The sequence below is a fragment of the Hyperoodon ampullatus genome (assembly GCF_949752795.1).
Source record: "Hyperoodon ampullatus genome assembly, chromosome: 8".
NCBI lineage: Eukaryota > Metazoa > Chordata > Mammalia > Artiodactyla > Ziphiidae > Hyperoodon > Hyperoodon ampullatus.
The window spans coordinates 81,812,353-81,834,390 of NC_136921.1; the positions used below are offsets into that span (position 1 = coordinate 81,812,353).

Here is a 22,038-nt window from a genome sequence, read left to right on the forward strand (position 1 = left end):
TGACTCCATTTCATATTGGTAAAATGGGGATAATCATAGCACTTGCCTTACAATCTTGCTATGAATATTAAATGAATTAGTACTTAGGAAATAAAAAATAAAATGAGCTGCTTTCATTGTTAAATTCACTATCATTATCTATCTTTCAGGGTATTTCCAATTTATTCAGATAGTTTTACTATGTAAGAATCCTACGTGTAAACAGCTACACAATTGTTGTAAGTGGCATGTGCGTAAAGGGGTAGAACCTGGATTTCTAGGTTAAATTAAATTTCTGTAATTATTCTTTGTTAAGGTTCAGCAATAACAGAGGCAACTGTAATGACTGTTTCTCACTGCCAAGGAAGATCTCATGAACTGCTCTGAGGCTATGAGGATAAATGACTCAGTTGGAAAAGGACAATTAAGACTGATGGAAACTGTAGCAAAATGGAGATATAAGCTCCATCTAAAAGAGGTGACCACTCTCCAGCTCTAAAGGATTGCTGCTATGCAGGAATATGAGCTCAGTCTTACCAGGTATACCCATTTTTATGTGAAGATGTCTTATTTCTAAATCTTAGCAACTAATTCAAAGTTAAAACACTATGCCAGTTCAGTGCAGGCCAACAATACACACACACACACATACACATGCTCACACACATATATATACACACAAACAACTTATACAAGTCTACATTTATCATCTATCTAGTTGTGTGTGGTATGTATGTACATGTGTATACACACAAACATATACACCATTCTACATATATATAGATATACAGATCTAGAGTTGTAAAGTTGTATGGTTGTTTAGATATAGTTATATTTGTGTACATATTAAAACACTGACAAACAGGCAAAAATATATGTATGTGTGTATGTATGCATGTATGTTTATGTGCAAAGACACACACACATAATGCAGGTGGCTTTATATAGAAATCTTTCTATAACCATGTTTTCTCTGATATACTCTCTAATTTACTGACTTCCCAGAAGCAGAGATTTCTTTTTCCCCCAAACAATCAGCTGTGTTGATTAAATAATTTGTTCTCCATGTAGACATGTCTCAGGTGTCAAGTTTATATTATTTCTCATGCAATTTTTTCATCTAAACTGTACATTATTCCACTATTATGTTTTGCATTTCTATTGAATCTTAAAGTATCCACTAATTACTCAAGTTTTGTAGTTTTAGTTTCAGGATTTAGAGTGCTACTGATTTTTTCTGTGGGTAAAAATAAAGTATTAAATGAAACATTTCATTTAAAAATAGGAAATAATCTCCAAATCTGATACACATTATATAATCTTTTACAGGTAATACACATTGTTGAAAAGCAAAACACAACAAAGATCTGATCCTATGGAAATTTAACATGCTCGTTTGATAAGGAAAAATACCTTGACAGAGGGCTGAAGCTGTATTGTGCAAGCATAGAGGTCACAGGTGACCTAAAAGCACATGCATTCTTTCAAACCAAACGAAAATATGTGTGTGGCCATGGCTTTGATGAAACTTTATTCTCACTTGAAATACTACATTGTCTGCAACTATGAATTTATGAATAGGTAGCCCAAGTTCAAAGTCAAAGCCTTGCTGATACTGAGTAATGCAGTGTAACATAGTGAGTGGCCTTAAGAGGTTACCTAGATTCTCCATAAACCAGAAAGACTTTCAAGCCTCATCACACCCTTTTCTCAAACCACTCAATGACTCCTAAACTCTTGAAATTGTTGTTTTGGAAAGGTGTTTTGTTTTTGTCTTTATATATATATGTTTGCATTTCTGTATGTGTTTTGGATATTATGTTTTTATTCATAGATTCCAGATAAGAGAGTTTTGTTGTTTTTTAATGAAAACAGTAAGTTTCATTTATGAATGGGAAAAAGCACAGTTATTCTAAATTATTTCCAAGAAGCCTACCACACATTGGAGAGAAAGTATGGTGGTTAAAAGCACAAGCTTTGAAATAGAGGGTCTCTGTTTGAACTTTAGGACTACCATTTATTAGCTGAGTGACCTTGCACAAACTGCTTTATTTCCCTGTGCCTCAGTTTCCCCATTTGTAAAACAGGAATAATAATATATCATCTCATAGGGCTGTTGTAAATACTAATGTGTCTGCTATTATTATTACTATTATTAATTATTAACAACTCAAATAAGATCCTTGCAATAAGGTATATATATTAAGTAGTGACTTGAAAAAAATAGCAGTAGGTGACAAATAATCCAAATTTCCTTAGAGACATGGGACCTATTATCAACTAATAAGATCAGCATTATCAATGCATTTTGTGCTGATATATAGATTTTTTATAAATTGTTTTCTAAGGGGATGATTCATAATCAAGTACAGTAACAGGAGATAAGTACCTTTTTTCAAAAATGGGGTTTTAAATATCTTGGAATTAGATACCTACAACAATAGTATGAAGAGTATGTTAATCAGTTAAAGGTGTGTTTCTAACATAAAAAGTATTGCAAGATGCAGAGGCATTCACAGGACCAGAGAGAAGAACCCTCCAGCAGAGAGACTGATGGATGCAAGAGTAAGGGCCGAGCCATGCCTGAGCTATTTAAAACGTCCTTACACTGTCATCAGAAGTTGCCTTATCTATTATCACCTCTGGCAGAAGCTGTCCATTGGGGAGCATGAGGGCTGAGGGTCCATCCACCAAGGAGACCACACCATTGCAGTCCACGGCGCTGTGCATCTTCCTGTTCACCGGCAGCACTGGGGGGGACCTACTGGCTTGGCTGATATTACTGCTGCGCCGCTCCCGAGGTCTGTGGGGCACGAACAGTGAGCCCCTTCTGCTCTCGTTGTCTCCGAAGATGCTATGCTCATCGTCAGCAAATTCAGTCTCAGATCCAATATCTTTTCCTCGACCTTTGAAACTAAAAAGACTTGTTCTGCTGCTTCGCCTTGCAGAAAACAAGGAGCCATGAATGCTGAGTGGTGACTGCAGAAAAAATAAGAGATGACACGTATCTGCTGAAGCACCCCAAAACAGAAGTTCATTTCCCATAACTTCCACTGAGACCACTGGCCTGAGGGCAGGTGGCTCTGTACAGGTTTAAATGAAACATATTTAAAAACAAAGAAATTCAGCAAAAAGACAAATTCTTCCAAATAAGGAATGAAGAGACTGGAAAAGTTCATCCTTTCAGGACCAGGTACATTATTTGTTGCTGTACTGCTCTCTACAGTTCTGGCCTAGAGTGATCTCTCCATTCATTCTGTACCATTCATGTTGCTATAAAGAACATATCACTTAAAGAAAAAAATTGGTATTGATGCCCGTTATTGAGCTTTTCATATATCAACCTATACATTCCATAAGTATTGAAACTTTCTTGAGGCCCAAGACCATGCTGTATGTATCTTTGCGTTCCATTGCTTGCAACTCTACCCTGCATGTTGAGGGCTTGGTTAAGGTGTGTTAAGAAAGACCTTTTGGGACTTCACTGGTGGTGCCGTGGTTAAGAATCCTCCTTTCAATGCAGGGGACATGGGTTCGATCCCTGGTCAGGGAACTAGATCCCACATGCATGCCACAACTAAGAGTTCACATGCCACAACTACAGAGCCGGCGAGCCGCAACTAAGACCCAGCACAACCAAATAAATAAATAAATATTTTTTTATAAAGACCTTTTAATACTAGTGGGTTTACAAAGTCATAAGATATTAGAACTTGGAAAAGAAGCTGCCCAGTACAAAAGAGGGGGAAAAAGTCCCATTTATATGACTCATGTCCAAGATAAACCATGTATATAGACCAAACTGCATATTCTTTGGAAGTATCTAATTGAATAAACATTAGTGCTTGCTATATACAGGACAAGGTGGTAGGCATAGTGAATAATGGAAAATGGGTATGACAGGGTCATTACCTTAAAACTAGCTTGGACTGCTCTTGTCATATTTCTTTTTATTGATATCACATGTATTCAAGTTCTGTCTCCCCAACCAGATTATGAAATCTTTGAAGGCAGGGACTTTTATAATTGTATGTATCTGGAAGGGTCTTACAGACTTAAGTAGTAGAAGATAGAAATTTTAAATGATGATGTAGATAAAAAGGATAGGAATTCTGCATGGGTAACTGAAGAGCAGATTAGGAAGAGTGGAGAGGAAAGAGGAATCTTTGTGGATGGGTGGCACCTAAGCTAATGGGTAAAGAATGGGTGGTCCTATGCCAGGAGGCAAACAAGGAAGAAAATCATCCCACTTAGAGGAGACCATGTGTAACAAGTAATAAAGAAATGAAAATGTAGGGTATGTAGGTGAGAGTAAACAATCATGGGGGACTGAGGGTACACGAAGGTTGAGAAAGGTAGGACTGAGGTGAAGCCAGTCCATGGCATTGACAAGATGTGGGTCTTGTTCTGTAGTCAGTGGCTACAACAACAACTCACTCCTCTCCTGAGGTCCCTTCCCTCAGATAGAACACTTTGCTCTATGATGCCACCTCTGGTGATATGCATGTGACGGTGTCAGTGGTACCTGGTTAGGGGTAGACAATCTCTTTTCACGTGCTCGCCTATGACCTTCAACACCAAGGTGGAAACTTTTTCTCCTGATGCTCTCCTCGGATTCAGATTTGGACAATTTCTCATCATCTCCCTTTTCTTCCCCAATGGAGAGTTTCTTTTGATTCTTTTTCTTTCTTCTGTTTCTTCTTTCTTTAGCACTTTTAGAGCTCAGTTTGGATGTTTCGGAAGAACTCTCGGACAGGCCCATTATCCGGCTTCTCTCAATGCTTGTATATTCAGCTGCTGCCACTGCTATTGCCTGTTGCACCAAGAGGTCACACACACAGTGAGTCATTTCCAAAGTCTGGGAAACCCTATTATGGGGCACCTGTTTACTACAAATTCAATTACACTGTTCATGTAATCACGTCCCTTGTAAGGGAAGTAATGTCGTTTTCTTTGCACTCTGAATAGAGAGCTTACAAAATATATGTTTATTGCTTCTCCTGCATTGTAATAAAGCCATACTGTGCCTTGGAATTAAACTATTACACACTATTACTATATAGTAAATCAATTTAAGTAGTATATGTGGAATTTTAAATTGTATATGTAAAAGTTTTAATTTTAGGTAATTCTGGGTCATAAAACACATAAACCATGTAAAAGTTTTAATTTTAGGTAACTCTGGGTCATAAAACACATAAACCATGTGATAATTCATTTGTATATCATGTTCGGGTAATTAACTCAATATTATCAATAAATTCAGGTACAGCTATACTTTAATGAAGAATGAATTATTTGCAAATAAAATAAATTATTACAGAATAATATCTCAAGAAAATGAAAGAGCCTTTTAGGGGTTCTCTAGGAAATTCCTGGGATAGCCTAGTGCTACCCCTTTTATAAAAATTAAATTTTTATTATTAAAATAAAACAATCCTTGTAAAAATTTGTAAAATAAAGATATTGTGAATAAAAAACAAAAATCAGTCAGAAACCTACATCCTAGCAATAATTGGTGTTAACATTTCTTCCATTCTTTATATATATAATTTTTAAATTGTTTGTATCCTATATTCTATTTTGTATTCTACAACTTAACATATTGTTATATTAACACCTTTTCCTGTCATAATATTCTTAAAACACATCATTTTATGGCCGAATAATACTCCACGACACAAACATATCATAGTCCTCTTAACCATTTTCTAATTTTTGGAAATTTAAATGCTTTCTGATTTTTAATATTATTTAAATACTGTCTTGAACATCTTTCTGCTTCAAAGTTTCTTTGCATCACAGATTACTACCCTCTCCCAAATAGGTTAGATTGCTTGAAGAGATTTGCTAGGTCAAATCATCAAACACGTGTGGAATATTTGAAATTTTGGTTCTCTTAGTACAAGCCTCCTCAAACTTTTCCACTGAAGTACCCCTTTGGAGGGAGGAGTAAGAAGAAATCCTCAAGAATTTGTGACTTAACCTAAAGTGGCCACAATCGTAAGTATGATTTCCTTAACATCTCACACGTTATCTTAAAATCCTTGCAACACTAACCAAAACTGATGAACATTTTGCTTTCTACCCCACAGAGTATCTAACTTTAACATCAAATAATTTTCCCTAAACATTTGTGTACAATTGTTACTCTGGGGAAATACACCATATACATTCTGGGACTTTGCATAATGCCATACACACAGAGGAATTGTGAGTAACAGGTTTAGGAGGAAGAGTTTAGAACATTCTCCGTGCTGGAGTGAGCTGATTATGTGGGAAGGTGGAATGTGGCAGATGTCAGTTCTAACTCAATCCAGAATTGCTTCCTTTGACCACACCAGAATGAAAATTCAGTTTTCATTTATAAAAATGAAAGGAAACCAGGAAGGAAAATCTCCCGGGGAAGGCTGAGCATAGGCCACAGGGCTTCTGCTGTTTCCGCTGCTTTTCTACTTCTAGGAAGAATTTTAAATCAAATAACAATACCTCAGCTTCCTCTTGCTCTTTTTTAAGTCGATCTAACATCTGTTGAAATTCTAACTCTTTCTGCCTAGCTTCTTCGATGTTTGCCTGGTTCTGTTCTTCATAGGCCATGGCAACCACAGCCAGGATCAAGTTTATCAGATAAAAGGATCCCAGGAAAATCACCACAACAAAGAAGATCATGTAGGTTTTCCCAGCAGCACGCAGTGTCTAGGGAAAAATGGTAATTATTATTTTAATAACACAAAGGGTTTTTTTGGTAAATCATTTCAACTTGAATGGCATATTAGGTATGTAAATCGTACAGTTCTGTATACTCTCATGTTATCAAAAATATAAAGGAATAAAATTGTATCTTCACTGAAAACAATCAGTATTAAAATACACACTTTTTCAGTACAAAAGATATAGCAATTAATTAAGCTTGTACCGAAATTAAGTATGATTCTTGACTATTAGTAAGCATAATAATAACCCTGGATTTTTTCTCCCCTAATCTGAAAATTACTCAAAAACTAGCTGCTTTACTCATTTTCAAATTATAGGACTAGATAATTTCCATAGTATCATTTACTGATAAAATTATACCTTTAAGAAGTATTAATGATTATGTTAACACAAGGTAGATAGCCTTAATATATGAATTTATGCATCCATCTTTTATGTATCTTTAATTAACATTTATTAAAAATTTTTAACTGTGATACATGGTAAAAAATTCAAATGGTACAAACAGATATTAAATGAAAAACAAGTCTCTTTATTCTATCTCTGATGCATGGTAACTCAATCGCCTTTTCTATCAGTTACTGTTGGTACTGATTTCTTCTTTTGGATAAATTCTTTGTAGTGGAATTCTTAGGTCAACAGGTATATTCATTTTAATTTTCATAGAAATTGCCATGATATCTTCTCCAGTGGTTCCCAGAAATGTGTGAGAAAGTCTACCTCCCCACATCTAGTCAGACAGTATCTTTCCTTTGATCAACTTTCTGATTTTGGTCATTCCGACAAGTGAAAGTTATATGTCACTCCAGTTTTAATTTGCAGTAAAGGTGAGTATCTTTTTGCATACTTAAAAAGTCATTTGTATTTCTTTTTTTTCCTGTGAAGTAAGATTTTTATATAATTTCTACATTCATTTATAATATTCTCAGAAATTAAATAGACATAAAACAGGCCAAAAGAAGAATCTGTAGCAATTTGAGAAGGGATTCATTATTTTTTATAATATAGAATAATCATTTTTGGTCTCCTTCCTCTTGGGGTTGGGTACTGATAACATATAGGTGAAAAGATAGAGCCATAATCACAAGAGGATCACATGTAAGTTAGAGAGATGTTCACATGAATGAAGAATTCCAGTACAAGAGATGGATGCTATAAACTGAAGAACAGTCAAAGGGCATGGAGGTGTAGAAGAAGGAACAACTGAGTTGAGAGAGAAAATCTCAGAGACATGAATTGAGTCTTCCATTCTCATATTAGTTTGCTCAGGCTGCCATAACAAAATGCTATAAATTGGGTAACTTAAACAACAGAAATTTATTTTCTCAGTCCTAGAGGATTGAAATCCAAGATCAAAGTATTGGCAGGTTTGGTTTCTCCTGTGGTCTCTCCCCTTGGCTTGCGGATGGCTACCTTCTCACTGAGTCCTCACAAGGTATTTTCTGTGTGTGTGTGTGTATCTCTACTCATGTCCTAATGTTTCCTTCTTATAAGGACATCAGATAGGTTTAGGACCCACCCTAATGGCCTCATTTTAACTTAGTTACCTCTTTAAAGGCCCTAACTCTAAATATAGTCATTCTAAGGTACTGGGAGTTAGGACTTCAACATATGAATTTGGGGGAGATACTATTCAGTCCAGAACAACTGTACATGGGAGTGCACAAGATAAAGAACAGTGAGCACAGGAGAGCCTGGTGTTTAGGGCACTGCAGGCAGGGAGGCAAGTGTGGAAAGCACAGTGTGTGTAGGAGTGCTGTGAGAGAACATTACAGTATATTTCTTGCTATTTACCTAGGACCATGTGGGATGCTATATTCAGAAAGGGGGAAAGAGATCTAGAGATCAAAAAGCCCAGAAGAGTAAGAAAATAATTTATGATTTAAGAACTATCCATTCTAATAGTGCTAGAAATAGAACATGTCTGATTTTAGTACTAAGACAATAGTTTTCTCCATTCGAAATTGAATAAAACATCTCATATATAAAGCTGGTAAGGAACATACATCAGATTTTTGTGCAATGAATGCAATGAATGTTTCTCTTGGCACTCACCTGTTGGTAAAGGTTTTCCCAGTAATCCTGGGTCATTAGCCGAAACAAGGCTAAGAAGGCCCAGCTGAAAGTATCGAAGCTCGTGTAGCCATAATCAGGGTTCCTGCCAACCTTCACACAGGTGTACCCTTCTGGACACTGACTACATGTGAAAAAGGATATCACAAGTCAGAGTACCTTCAGGATGCAAGCTAAAGGGTACTACAGAGAAGTCGGAAACTCAAGGTTTCCTTTCCGGGGGACAATATTGAATAATGATTAAGAACACATTATTTGGAGTCAGCAAGAACTGGGTTTGAACCCCATCCTTACTTTTTACTAGTTGTTGACTTTGTCAAATTACTTAAATTCTCCAAGGCCCAGTTCCTTCTTTCTGTGAGGCAAGATAATAATACCTACCTCCAAAGGTTAAGACTGTTATTAAGTTTAAAGAAGATAATGTATGCAAATTACCTCGCCTAGTTCCTGCACATAGAAAGCATTTAATAAATGGTAGCTTCTATTAGTATCATCATCAACATCAATCATTAAGACTTGGAAACTTTCACCAGATGTCATATAGTCGTTCTTGTACCCATAAAGATTGATATATAGGCCTCTAATAAAACTGTCTCCCCAAATTATTCTTGGGGTGAATTAGAATCGAGAACAGTCAATAGATAACAATTGTGTAAATGCATAGAGATTTCTAGTTTAAGACCTTTTTTCTTTTTAAAATTAGTGGATTGGTATCTATGATGTCAAATAAACACAATGTTCTGAAGTGTCTTTAGGAGCAGCAACCTTATCTTGTTTGTTTTTATGTTCCCAGTGTACCCAGAACCTCCTCCTGGGCAGGGGGCAGTGCAAGAACAAAGGCCCTGCAGCAGAAATAGAGTCGGTGTGTGGGAGAAAGAACAAAATGGGTACTTACATAAATACGACATTCTTAAAATATCTTTACCCCAGTCCATGGGATCCTTTTGTTTAGAGTGGCCAAACTGTCACTGCATTCTGTCACCTATGAACCATACTTGATGGGAGAATGAGTATAATTTGGGGATGGAAAGAAAAGTTGATTTTTGTCACTCTTCTTCCCAGAAAGAAGAAAGGCTGGAAACTATCCATCCAACTTTTGGTGGGGTTTTTTGGAAGTAATTTTTTTCTACTTTCTTAGGATGTATATGATTTGTATCTTCCTTTAATTCAAGCACTATCTCAAAGTATTGCTTTCAAATGCATGGTATGCATTAACCATGAAAGTTTTAAACTTTGGACTCACTGTGGGACAAAATGAGTCAAAAACTGCCATGAAATATATGAAAATAATATAGGATCAAAGGTTCTTATTAGCAAACTGATTGAGTTTGTTTCCCCCAGCCTTTAGACTAAACTGAAAACAAATATTACATACCCTGAATCGGTGCTGAAACCACAAAGGAGAGCATCTTTGGATCCCTCCAGGTAATAAAAATATTCTGTTTAGGAAGAAATTGAACAATATAACATTATGGAGTGTAAGCTTTAAGAGTGACACAGCAGGTCAGTTAATTAATATAGATATATTTACAAACATATTCAGGCCCAGTGCCAGGCAATAGGCATTCATTTATTTATTGTATTCTTATATTTTTTCCTTCAAATATTTGTTGATAACCTCTTATGGGCCAGGCAGTGAATATGATGGCCAACATGATAAATAAGATCATCAATTTTATGAAGCTTTCTTTATGTTTAGGTAAGGGTGGAGGTTGGGGATGGAGAAAGACACTTAACAAGTAAATAAGTAAATATACAAGGTATTTTCACATAGGGATAAATGCCCTAAAGAAAATAAGACAATGTGACAAAATGTGGTCAGGGAAGTCTTTTCTAAAGAGATGACATTTGAGCTGGAACCTAAATGCTACAGAGAAGCCAGCCATTCGAGGACCCTCGTGAGACATCTTGACAGAGTGAAGAGCAAAGAGCAAAACCCCAAGGTAGAAATGAAGTTGGTATATGGAAACAAAAAAGCAAAATGGCCAGCCCAGTTATAGTGCAGTGAGTGGGGAGGATTGTGGTGTCAGATGTATGCCGGGGCCATGTAACAAGGCTTTGCATGCCATGGAAAGGAGTTTGGATTGTAAGTATGATAGGAAGTAATAGAAGTAGGAAGTAGAGATGTGAGACAATAATTAACATTTTTGAATGTTGCTGTGGCTGCTTTGTGGACTATGGACTATAGGAGGGCAAGTGTGGAAGCAGGTATACAAGCTAAGTGACTACAGTGACAGGTGACATGGCTACGATTCAGAGAGTAGCCGTGGATACGGAGAGAAAGGGATAGAATCAAGTGGATGGGATGTGTTGACGGAGTGCATGTGGGGTGTGTGGAAGAGAGCAGACACAAGGATGTATCAACTGGTCAAGAGTGGTACCAGTTACTGGGATAAGGAAGAGTGGGGCAAGGAATGGCCTGAAGGACAACCAGGAGCTCCGTTTTAGCTGTGCTTCACGTAAGATGATTATTAGGTATTAAATTATATTTGTCAAGTAAGTGACTGGATTGATATGAGTCTTGAGGTCAGTGAAGGTATCAACTATGGAGATACAAAGATGGGTGTTATCGTCAGGCCATGGGACCTGATGAGTTAACCCAGAGAGAAAGTGGAGCTGGGGAAGGGGAGGGAAGGGAGGGAAAGAGAAGGAAAAGAGCCCCCAGCTCAGCCCCAAGTATTCCAGAAGGGGTACAGTTGGCAAGGCAACACTATAAGTGAAGGAAATTTATTTTTGGAAATTCTCTCATTGTTTACTCACCAATCAACATCTATTTAGGACTTACTAAGTTCTGGATGTTGAGGATACAGAACTGAAATAAATGTACATTTTCCCCTTTCATGGTACCCTTTGTGCCCATTTTCAGGTGCAAAGGAACTCATAACTCTTCCTTTATTTACTATAATGACTTATTCTTAATACAGGGGGCTGATCCAAACATATACAGTAAAGGTATAAAGGACAAAAAGAATTTTTTTTAATAAGGGCCCAACTTCCTATCTGGCTCAAGTCAAAATAAATAAAGATGTAATTTCTAGGAGGCTCTGGAGTAACAGCAGAACGAAGACTTTGAAGTCAGATGTACTTGGATTTGAATATTGTTTCTACCCCTTCCTATGTAGGTGAATTATTTTATCACTTTAAGATTTAGCTTCTGCATCTGTAAAATGTGGATAAGAACACCTACTTTGTAGAACTGTTGAATTAGTACTAATAGGCTATTGCATGTAAAACACTTAACACAGTGACCCACAGTTTCTACATGATGCTAAAAGAGCAGCAGCTCTTATTAAACAACTTCAGATAAGACTAACTGACTTATATGCCATCGTTTGGTCTTATGTAGAAGATACAAATATTAAAAGACACAAATAAACCAATAAGGCCTCTTAGTTTGGGGTGAAAACTCTCAGTGTTCATTTTTGCAAAAAATCCTGTGCCTTAGGGAGGGTAGGCATGGTAGAATGAGGATGGAGGAGGTTATCATGCAACGTTTTACACATAAACCTCTGAGATATTTTTATTGTGGAAGGATTACTTTAGAGTTATCCTTTAAAGAAATACCAGTTCACATTTACCAATCACTGAGGAGCTGCTTTATAAAAGTGGGCTCTAGAGCTGCCTGTATGGGCATGTTGCAGGACTGAAATAGTCAATTCAATACACAAATGGTGAAAGGTGTAGCAATGGGAGTAGCTCACTCTGGTCTTGCAGAACACTTGAAAATAATTCCCAAACAAATAAACAGTAAATTATTAGGATAATTAGCCTCAAGAGAATTTAAGGTTAACATGTAAAGGGAAAATGTAATACCAAGAGAAGAATTCCTCTTTTGCACTCCCAGCCAATGATCCCATCTCACATTTTTCTGTGGAAATAAAAGCTACTGGGCTTGACTTAATCCTCCTCTGATTACGCTGGAGCCTGCTCTTCCATCTTTCCTCCTGCTTCTATGGTGGAGATGTCTCTCCCCTTCGCTCTCTCACTTTCTCAAGGACTTGCTCTCCCCCACTCTCCTGAATTATTAATCCATATTTTACCATTCATTTCTAGCACTAGAAAAACATCCCTACCAAAATCCATCTTTCAAAAAATGCCGGCCATTGCCCCTCTTATTCTGATTCCCTTACAGCCAAATTTCTTGGAAGAATTGTCTACACATACTGTCTTCTCTTCTTTCTGACATCATATTCACCCATCACCACCTTCATCCAACCTTGTGTCCTACTGCTCTACGAAAATTTGCTCATGAAAGTCTCTAATGACTTCCATGTTGTTTAAGCTAATATACATTTCTCTATCCTCATCATCCTTGATCTTGATCTTAATCCTTGATCTTGCAGCGTCATTCAACACAAGCACTCCCTTTTTCTCAACATACTTTTTTCTCTTGGTTTTCCTACTTATATCTTTGCTTCTTGCTTTACTGGCCCCTCTTTCTCTGCATCTTTTTGGGGGTCCTCCTCTCTACCTGCCTTCTAGACATTAGGGTTGTGGAGATGAACATCTTCTAAACACCAAATTTGCTTTAAACACCAGGTTTCCCATTCTCTACCTACTTATAAACATCAGGGTTTTCAGAAGGATGTGTGTATGTGTGTACATATCTTTTCCCTTTGCTGATTACTTCGAAGTGAATATCTCTAAACTAGGCACTCTCTCTGATCTCTATGCTTAAATCTCCAATTGTCTACTTTCTATCTCCACTTGGATATCCCAATGACATCTCAATTTTAACCGGTTAATTGTGACTTTCTCCTACAAATCTGCCCACTCTTCCCTCATTTCCCATTGCAACCTATCCAGTTACTGTGCCAGAAACGTAGACGAGATCCCCAAGCCCTTCTCTCCTCTCTAATTCATCAGCGGGTTCTATAGGTGTCATTTTGAACTCACATTTTTCACTTTCTGCTGCCACTCTAGATGAAACCACTTGTCTTGTTTGGAATGATAGAAACATCATCCTAACTGGTCTTCCTTATTCTAATCTACCATCTACTCTTACCCAATCAGCTCCCCATATGGTAAAGTGATTAAAACCACTGCATTTAAAATAAAATCCAAACTCCTTTCCATGGGCTAAGACATTCTTCATGATATGACCTCTGCCTTTTTCTCTAACTTTCTCAGTTGCCATTCTGCCTCTCCTTTGCTAAAGTCTAACCACACTGCTATTTTTCCCATTCCTTAAACACATGATAATCTTTCTTGTCTCAGGGCTTTTCCACAAGCTCTTCCTTCTAATTCAAGGAACAGCCCCCATTTACGCTTACACTATTTTATGGCTTCTTATTATCCTTTAGATCTCTGCTTAAATGCCACCTCCTCAGAGAGGGCTTCTCATTTAGTTGGTATCTCAGCCCCTGAGACTTATTTTCTTCACATAGCATTTGTTATAACTTGCAATATTTTTTATTTGTCTGTTCCCCTCCTTTTACTCTTTCATTCTCCCTAGAAGATAAGTTCTGTGAATGCAGGGGCTGAGGTTATCATACTCACTGCTACAGGTCCAGAAACTTGTACAATGCTTAGCTCAGGGAAGCACTCAATAAACCCATATGATAAATGAATACTTGAATAAATATTGCAGTGAGACTGGGCTTCTATGACACAGGAAACAGGTGGAAACCAAACTCAGACTTAACACAATCATCTCTGCTGTGAAACTATATTTCAGAAGAAAATCAAGAATAATGTATAGAGTTGAGGGAGAAGATTGTGGTATAAAATTTCATTGTTAGCTAAGCTGTCATTCACTCATGTGTAAATGCAATATGAAGATACACTGCAAAATCCAAGAGCTTTTTCTACTCCTTTTGAAAAAAATTGCTTGAAGCAATTCCAGAAGGTTAAAAAAAAATCACTCAAAGCATGAACTCAGGAATGAGACCAAGATTCAGAATAAAAGGACTGGTAATGATCCTAGTTTAAAAAAAGTCAAGTTTAAGTAAGTGCTGTAAACTGATTCATAAAACAGAGTACAATTGTCAGCAATTACCTGTAAGCTCTGTAACTTGCATGGTATATAAATTAAGAAATAAAATCCTTTGGAAACTAGGAATAAAATTTAAGGTCATATTAATAAAAGTCAGAAGCTGAAAAAATAAAGGAAAGGAAAATATGCTACATTCCTCATCAAATGCTGGTAGTAAAAAACATATACATTAAAAATTTTACTTTGAAAACCTTCAGTTTTCTTGTTTTAGGCTTCCTTTTTTTCAGTTTTCTTTATTTACAGTCTTTTACTATATTAGCTAGGTTTTATTTGCCTTTATATTACTCAGTGAGTAGGAAAAAACACATTGAGTAAAGTAAAAAAAAAAAAAAAAATGATGTATACGACTCTTTATTATTTAAGGAGAATTAACACCTGACCTTTACTCCCTGATCTCCTTCTATCAAAGGCACTTGCATGTCCACCTTACCTCTGGATCTAATTATTAAGGTTTATGGGTTCACGTGGGCAACATCTTACAGACACACTGCAAGTGTTAGACAGAAATTACAATCTTGCTAGATTTCATTCTCACCCAAACTCATCAGCTCTGGTGAGAGAAACTGTGTTAGGGGATAACTATTTTTTTTTTTTTTTTTTTTTTTTTTTTTTTTTTTTTTTTTTTTTTTGTGGTATGCGGGCCTCTCACTGTTGTGGCCTCTCCCGTTGCGGAGCACAGGCTCCGGACGCGCAGGCTCAGCAGCCATGGCTCACGGGCCCAGCCGCTCCGCGGCATATGGGATCCTCCCAGACCGGGGCACGAACCCGTATCCCCTGCATCGGCAGGCGGACTCTCAACCACTGCGCCACCAGGGAGGCCCGGGATAACTATTTAGAAAACATGCCATTTATGCTTTCTGTAAGATACTCTAAAATACACTTGTGAATTAAGTAGACTTCTGAGACTGTGTGTACAGATCATCTTAAATGGTATCTACAGAACTAGTTCTGATGAATTAAACTTTGATGGTCATTAGCTAGATCGAGGGAAGCCATTAGAAAGAGCTGTAAAACTCATCATTGGTTATAGTATGACGATAGTGCTGATAAAGCTGAATAAACTGTTCTGCTTATACAAATCTTTAGAAATACTATTGAGACAAACATTTTAGTATGTGATAATATTATCATTATAACATGATTAACATGACTGTACAATGTTATAGTCATAAGAAAAATACAAGGGTAAAAATATAATTATATTACTATATAATAAATTATACTATAAAATAAACATAAGTATAAATTACTCAATAAAACTACAGTATATAAATATATAACTTATGAAATTTAATGGTCAATATCATTAATTCATAGCTAAATTTATTTTTCTAGAGCAAACTTATTCTTTTTTATCTTACAGAAATTGAGAATTATGGAACTATCCCATGTTCTTAATACCAGAACTGCTAAAAAGCTTAGATCCAGGGAAATTTATGAAAATATAACATGATCCAAATTCACATTATAGCAACTTTCTCTATATTTGAGTGTTTTTGAAATAATTAAAATGAAAGCAACATTTCATTGCCAGAAGAGAACAATGCTCTTAGCCTTATTTCAACCTATTAATAACTACAAGGGCATTCTTACTTCCATAGTCTTCTTCATCCAGAGTATTCAATATACTTTCTATTGTTTCATTATTTTCAAGTGGAGTCCGCACACATTTTTGCTTCAGGTTGCCCATAAAGAGCTGCAGTCCAATCAGTGCAAACACGCTCAGACAGAATACAGTCAGGATCATGACGTCAGAAAGCTTCTTCACAGACTGGATCAGGGCCCCTACGATGGTCTTCAGGCCTGAATACGGGGAGGAGAAATAGGTGTTCAAAATGAAATAAAGCCTCTGAATGAGAAACGAAAACAAAACACAAGCTTTCCTAGAAATGCATGCATTTTTTCAAACCAATGATCTTAAATAACCTAGTTGGAAAAAAGTCTACCAGCTCAAAAGGGTGGACTTGCTGTTTTATATATTTTGTTTCTGTATATTACAGCAAGTGATTAAAAACTTTAAACTATTTCCAGAGAATAAGCAAACTGTCAAAATGAATAATTTGGTTGCTCAAACCATATGCACACTCACTTGAAAAAATAATTTTTAAAAAGTGTCTTTAAAAAAAAAAAAGTGTCAATTCAGTGAATGTTTGTCAGACAAAACATCTCTTTATAACGACACCATAACAGAAAAGAGGCTGAATTGCAGCACACAGTGACAACTTACTAATTTCCAGTTAAGAAATGGTTTGTTGAGGAAGGGAAAAAACATTATGTCATGCAATCCTCCCCATGCTGATATTTTATATCTCTTTTCTTAACCATGTGAAAAGCAATAAAACAAATTGAAATTTTCATTCCTGGATAAGCAAAATGGAAAATGAACTGTTAGACAGGAGGGAAAATTTCAAGTTGAGATGTGAACCAAATGGCCATCTTCATTGCCTAAGACTCATGCAACTGATTAAACTCAAAGGCTGACTTTTAATAACGATTGTGAAAAACATGAGATCAAATTTAATGAAAATTGTATAAGAGAAAGTTTTTCTTGTTTTTCCTTCAAAAGATCAAAGTCAGCCCCGGTGTTTAACCCCACTCTCACCTGGAATGACTGAAATTGTTTTCAAAGCTCGGAGAACTCTGAATGTTCTCAACGCTGAGACATTGCCCAGGTCCACAAACTCTGTCACATATCTGTAATAGGGGAGTTTATACACAAACACGGTAACAACACACACACAAACAAAGAACAACTCCCAAATAGTTGGAGTTATGAGTGGCCTAATGCTTCACACCAATTACTTCTTACCTGGGATTACAGAAATAGTTTTCAAAGCTCTCAACACTCTGAAAGTTCGAAGAGCTGAAACATTGCCTAGATTTACAAATTCTGTTAAATACCTGTAGAATTAAATCAGAGTTATTCAGAATTTAGATAGAGTCTATGATACTTACCTGTGCCTTTAGTCAAGGTGTTTCCTACGTTTGGAACTTCTTATTTAAATTTACAGTTCTGCAAGTCTTTTGCTTCTATCATTACTAATTTAATTTGATTTGATTTGAGTCATTTGATGTGAGCAAAATACAAACGTATTATTAAAATGGTTTCATACACATAAATGCCTAAATAAACAATTAAATGCTTCAATTACTAAACTTCAATATTATGGTAATATAGATATTTAATATTCTATAAAATATCAGCAGCAAACCTAGACAACTGTATACTAATTAAAAGAAGCCAGACACAAAAAGGCCACATATTGTATGATTCCATTCATGTGAAATGTCTAGAATAGGCAAATCCATAGAGACAGAACACAGTTGAGTGGTTTCCAGGGACTGGGGGGGAGAAGGGAATGGAAGTGACTGCCTTCTGGGGTGATGAAAATATTCTGGAATTAAAGAGTGATGATGGTTGCACAACTTTGTGAACATACTACAAAACACTGAATTTTATACTTTAAAAATGGTAAAGTTTATGGCACATAAATTTTAAAAAGGAGACCCCTGAGAAGAAGCAGCCTTCTTTGACACAGTGTTGTCTTAGCAGGTGGTGGGTGGCACTACAGCAGTCTTATATGACCACAAAAAGAGCCAGCCTGAAGGACAAAGAGGTGGGACGGGTGTGCGGGAATTGAAGACTAGAAATTCAAGACCCTTCTGTACTGTCTAAATTCCTCCAATGAACATGTATTACTTTTACAATTCAAAATGACAGACGGAAAATACTGTATCTAGGTTTGAGATTTAAAAGATAAAGAAATGTTTCTGACAAATATATCTAGGAAAAGAGCAGCAATATGAATAAATTAAAATTATATCTTAATGTGATACTTTTCCCTTGAAGATAAACTGTGGATGCCTATGTAATGCATACACAATGCATTAATGTTAGGTTTAGTATGCAGTGACAGCCCTTATAAAAAGATTTATTTCTATATTAAAATATACTTATTAGCTTTTGAATAATATAGGTTAATAAAAAAAAAGAGCACCATACTTATAATAAATGTCTGAGTTTTTTCTGTTTTTCTTATAGGTGTTACAAGATTTTAAATAAGAACTTGGAAAAAGTGTGACCCTAACTGGCACCACATACATTATCTATCCAAGTACTGAGCATGGAGGAAGATCATCTATCTTAATGATGTCACACACTTTTGAGTAGAAAATGCTCTATCTGAAAAAATATTAATAGTTTTTTGATGACTAAATTTCATACAGTATCCTTTAAATGCAACCATTATATGCAGGAAAAGTCAAACCCCAAAAGTCTGTTCTTACTGGAATACTGTGCTGTCTGAGACTTTCATGAGTTTGGCATTTCAAAAAACTGAAAGTACTTACGCAAAAACAATGACAACAAAATCAAGCCAGTTCCAAGGGTCACGAAGGAAAGTGAATTCTCCTACACAGAAGCCTCTTGCAAGGATTTTTACAAGTGATTCAAAAGTATATATTCCAGTAAAAGTGTACCTAGGCACAAGAATCCATTGGGATATTAAGTGTGAAAAGAATACAATACCATGTGAATCTTTATAATCAATTTTTTCTGATCAACCAAAGGAAGGCATCTATTGGAGTATGGCTGTTGGTTTATGGACCCATTCTAACTATTAGAATAAACTACAGTAAAGGTCTTTCCAGAAAATCTTAAAATGTACATATCAGAAACACTCTCAGAAAGTAGAGGTATTTAAAAATTACTAAGAACACAGGTATTAGATCTGCCTAGAAAATTCCTGTATTGTTCCTATCAGAAATATACCCAAGGACAAGAAATATGAGATATGTCTAAGAACAAAGCAGGGTATCTGATAAGGTTTTTTTTCTAGAAAAGACTGTAGCATGTATTATTCTATTCTAATATTAGCAGGTTAATATTGTAGTGGAGAAAAAAATTATTGAAAGAAAAGCAACTATGTAACATGGGAAGATAAACACCACAATTTTTATAGATGCAATAACTTCCTGGTATAAAAAGGAAAGGATAAAAATGATCATACTAAGACTATATTAAAATGTACTTAAACCCACTTACTCTACATTCTTGGTCCAATCTGGAGGGTTACTCATGGTCATAAATATGCAATTCGTCAGAATAGTGCACATGATAAGCATGCTGAATGCGGTAGCTTAGAATCAAGGAATATGATAAAAGACCACGGTAGGAACTTTGAATATTTGATAAAGACATTTGTTGAAATGCTAACAATTTTTCCTTAGAAAAAAATTCTAAGCACGTCTATAGACAAAAAAAATCTCTTTGAACAAGGGAGTAATAGACAAAAGCAATTTTTCCTAAAATACTAAAATTGCCATTCTCCCAATTTACTCACAGATCTACACCAAATTATATTGAGATTGATAAACCAGAGTCTTTTCAGGTACAAAAGGACTAAAATCTATATTTTAAAAAAATAACAAAAACTGCATTTTAAAAACCATTGTAAGTAAGCATTTTAAAAAGGATATGAGTGTACTAAAATCTTAATAGATATTCTTCTGAGAGGACTGAAAGGAGAGAGCATGTACAAAGCAGGTGTGGCATTGAAACGGAAGATTGCTTTCCCTTTGTTCAAAACTATGAAAGTCTGCAGGAGCAAAAAGAAAACAGTATGAATCGACACTGCAAAATTTCAATGTAGTAGATTAATATCTGCAATTTACCTCTCCATGTGGTAGGGTCATACTAAAGAAACACTGCTATCAGACTCAAGCAATGTGGTTCCAATACCGTTGATGCAGCTATTCACTTCATGTTGGCCAATGAACTCCAAGTCCATTGTCCATTTCTTCAGTAAAATAAGAAGTGAGCCATTTATCAGCATGTATTATTTAGAGCTTTCAAAATACAGTTTTCACTTGTTCATATCCCTTCAACACCCAAATCAGTAACAATAACTTGTGGCCACTGGAAATATTTTAAATACAACTTCCTTCTTTCATTACATTGCATTTTATGCAAACCAAATAGAAACTAGCTATCCTTGATTTTTATCATATCACTTAGAGAATTTTAATACTTCTTGGCTATTGTCAGGTTTAGTAGCAAATGTTCCAAAATATGAGTTTTCAAAAATATTTTCATAAATTTAAGGAATATTAGGGTTGAAAGAATCCTACTACTCAGTATGATTTTCCTATTTTAGATGTTAATACCAATAACAGCTAAAATAAAAGAACATAAATTAAAGGACTTGCTTGCTACTATCCATGGCAATTTTTTGAAATAATACGAATAGAACCAAACATTTAAGAAATATGTTATGTAACCATTGCATAATGAGTGACATTTTCCATGTCTTTGGTATTTAGTTGAAAAATTTGAAACCCAAACAAACAAACAGCAATAACAACAAAACATTAAAACAACTGAAGGAGTTGGCTTGGAAATCAGAAAGACCAAGTTCAAATCCTTGTCTTATTTTTCTGTGGTTGGCAAACAAATTCCTTGTGTTATCTAGAAGACACTGATTTGTTCTTTTTGTTGTTGATTCTGAATTTTATATAAGTTTATAAGGGCGCTTCGGGTACTAAATATTTTTCACTAAATTGGAGATGTAACTTCGGGTAATCTTGCTTTTGTATGTGGCAGATCCTCCAAGAAAACAAACAGAATCTATCATTTTCAGATGCCCTTTTATATTCCTGGTCCCTTTTACTATAGCAGTTATGTCTAAACATAATTTAACATAAAGTTCACTTTTACACTGAAAATTAGTGTTAAAATTAATATCTTACCTTTGAGTCCAACTATTGTTTTCTTAAATCTTAATACACTGTGCTTTTTAAAATTTGTTCAGCCGTTATATTCTACAATTGTCAAGTGAGCAACTATGGCATAAGAGGCAATGAAAGGAATTTGAACATAAATGAGGCATGAGTTTTGCATTCAAGGAGCTTCCTAGAAAAGTGATAAGAACACAATAACTCTAATAAAAGGCAAGATGTGACAGGTAGCATACAGAGAAATACAAATGGCAGAGCATGAGAGTAAAAAGGGGGCATGGTCACATGTCTGTCAGAATAATCAGGGGACTTCATGAACCAGAGGTCATCTGAGCTAATGTGAAAATCATATTACTGCCTCAACTTGGCAAGATCAAGTTACCCTGTACTTGAAATTTAAAAAAAAGAACTGGTTTACTATTTTTAAATTCAGATTCCCAATTTTCATTTTCATTAAAAACTTCTTTAGGATTGTCTAGGTTTATAAACAACCAGAAGTTAATTACAGGTGGGAAAAATAGATATGCCTAAAAAATTTTGGG

At 35.7% G+C, this 22,038-nt stretch overlaps 1 protein-coding gene across 4 annotated transcripts in view; it reads right to left on the minus strand.

The window, feature by feature from the left end:
* The window catches only part of SCN9A (sodium voltage-gated channel alpha subunit 9), a gene marked incomplete at both ends in the record, with an annotated part of 91,494 nt that overhangs the window by 65,771 nt on the left and 3,685 nt on the right, over positions 1 to 22,038 (minus strand). The window contains 10 exons of one of the 4 annotated variants that reach the window (XM_079710438.1): positions 2,620 to 2,958; positions 4,505 to 4,792; positions 6,469 to 6,675; positions 8,749 to 8,890; positions 10,142 to 10,205; positions 16,355 to 16,564; positions 17,364 to 17,455; positions 19,112 to 19,240; positions 19,806 to 19,899; positions 20,238 to 20,358. In XM_079710438.1, coding sequence (XP_079566564.1) covers positions 2,620 to 2,958; positions 4,505 to 4,792; positions 6,469 to 6,675; positions 8,749 to 8,890; positions 10,142 to 10,205; positions 16,355 to 16,564; positions 17,364 to 17,455; positions 19,112 to 19,240; positions 19,806 to 19,899; positions 20,238 to 20,358 — 1,686 coding nt within the window. Of the gene's footprint in view, positions 1 to 2,586; positions 2,959 to 4,504; positions 4,793 to 6,468; positions 6,676 to 8,748; positions 8,891 to 10,141; positions 10,206 to 16,354; positions 16,565 to 17,363; positions 17,456 to 17,570; positions 17,663 to 19,111; positions 19,241 to 19,805; positions 19,900 to 20,237; positions 20,359 to 22,038 lie in introns of all 4 variants that reach the window. The other 3 variants (XM_079710439.1, XM_079710437.1, XM_079710440.1) reach the window with 3 other exon arrangements.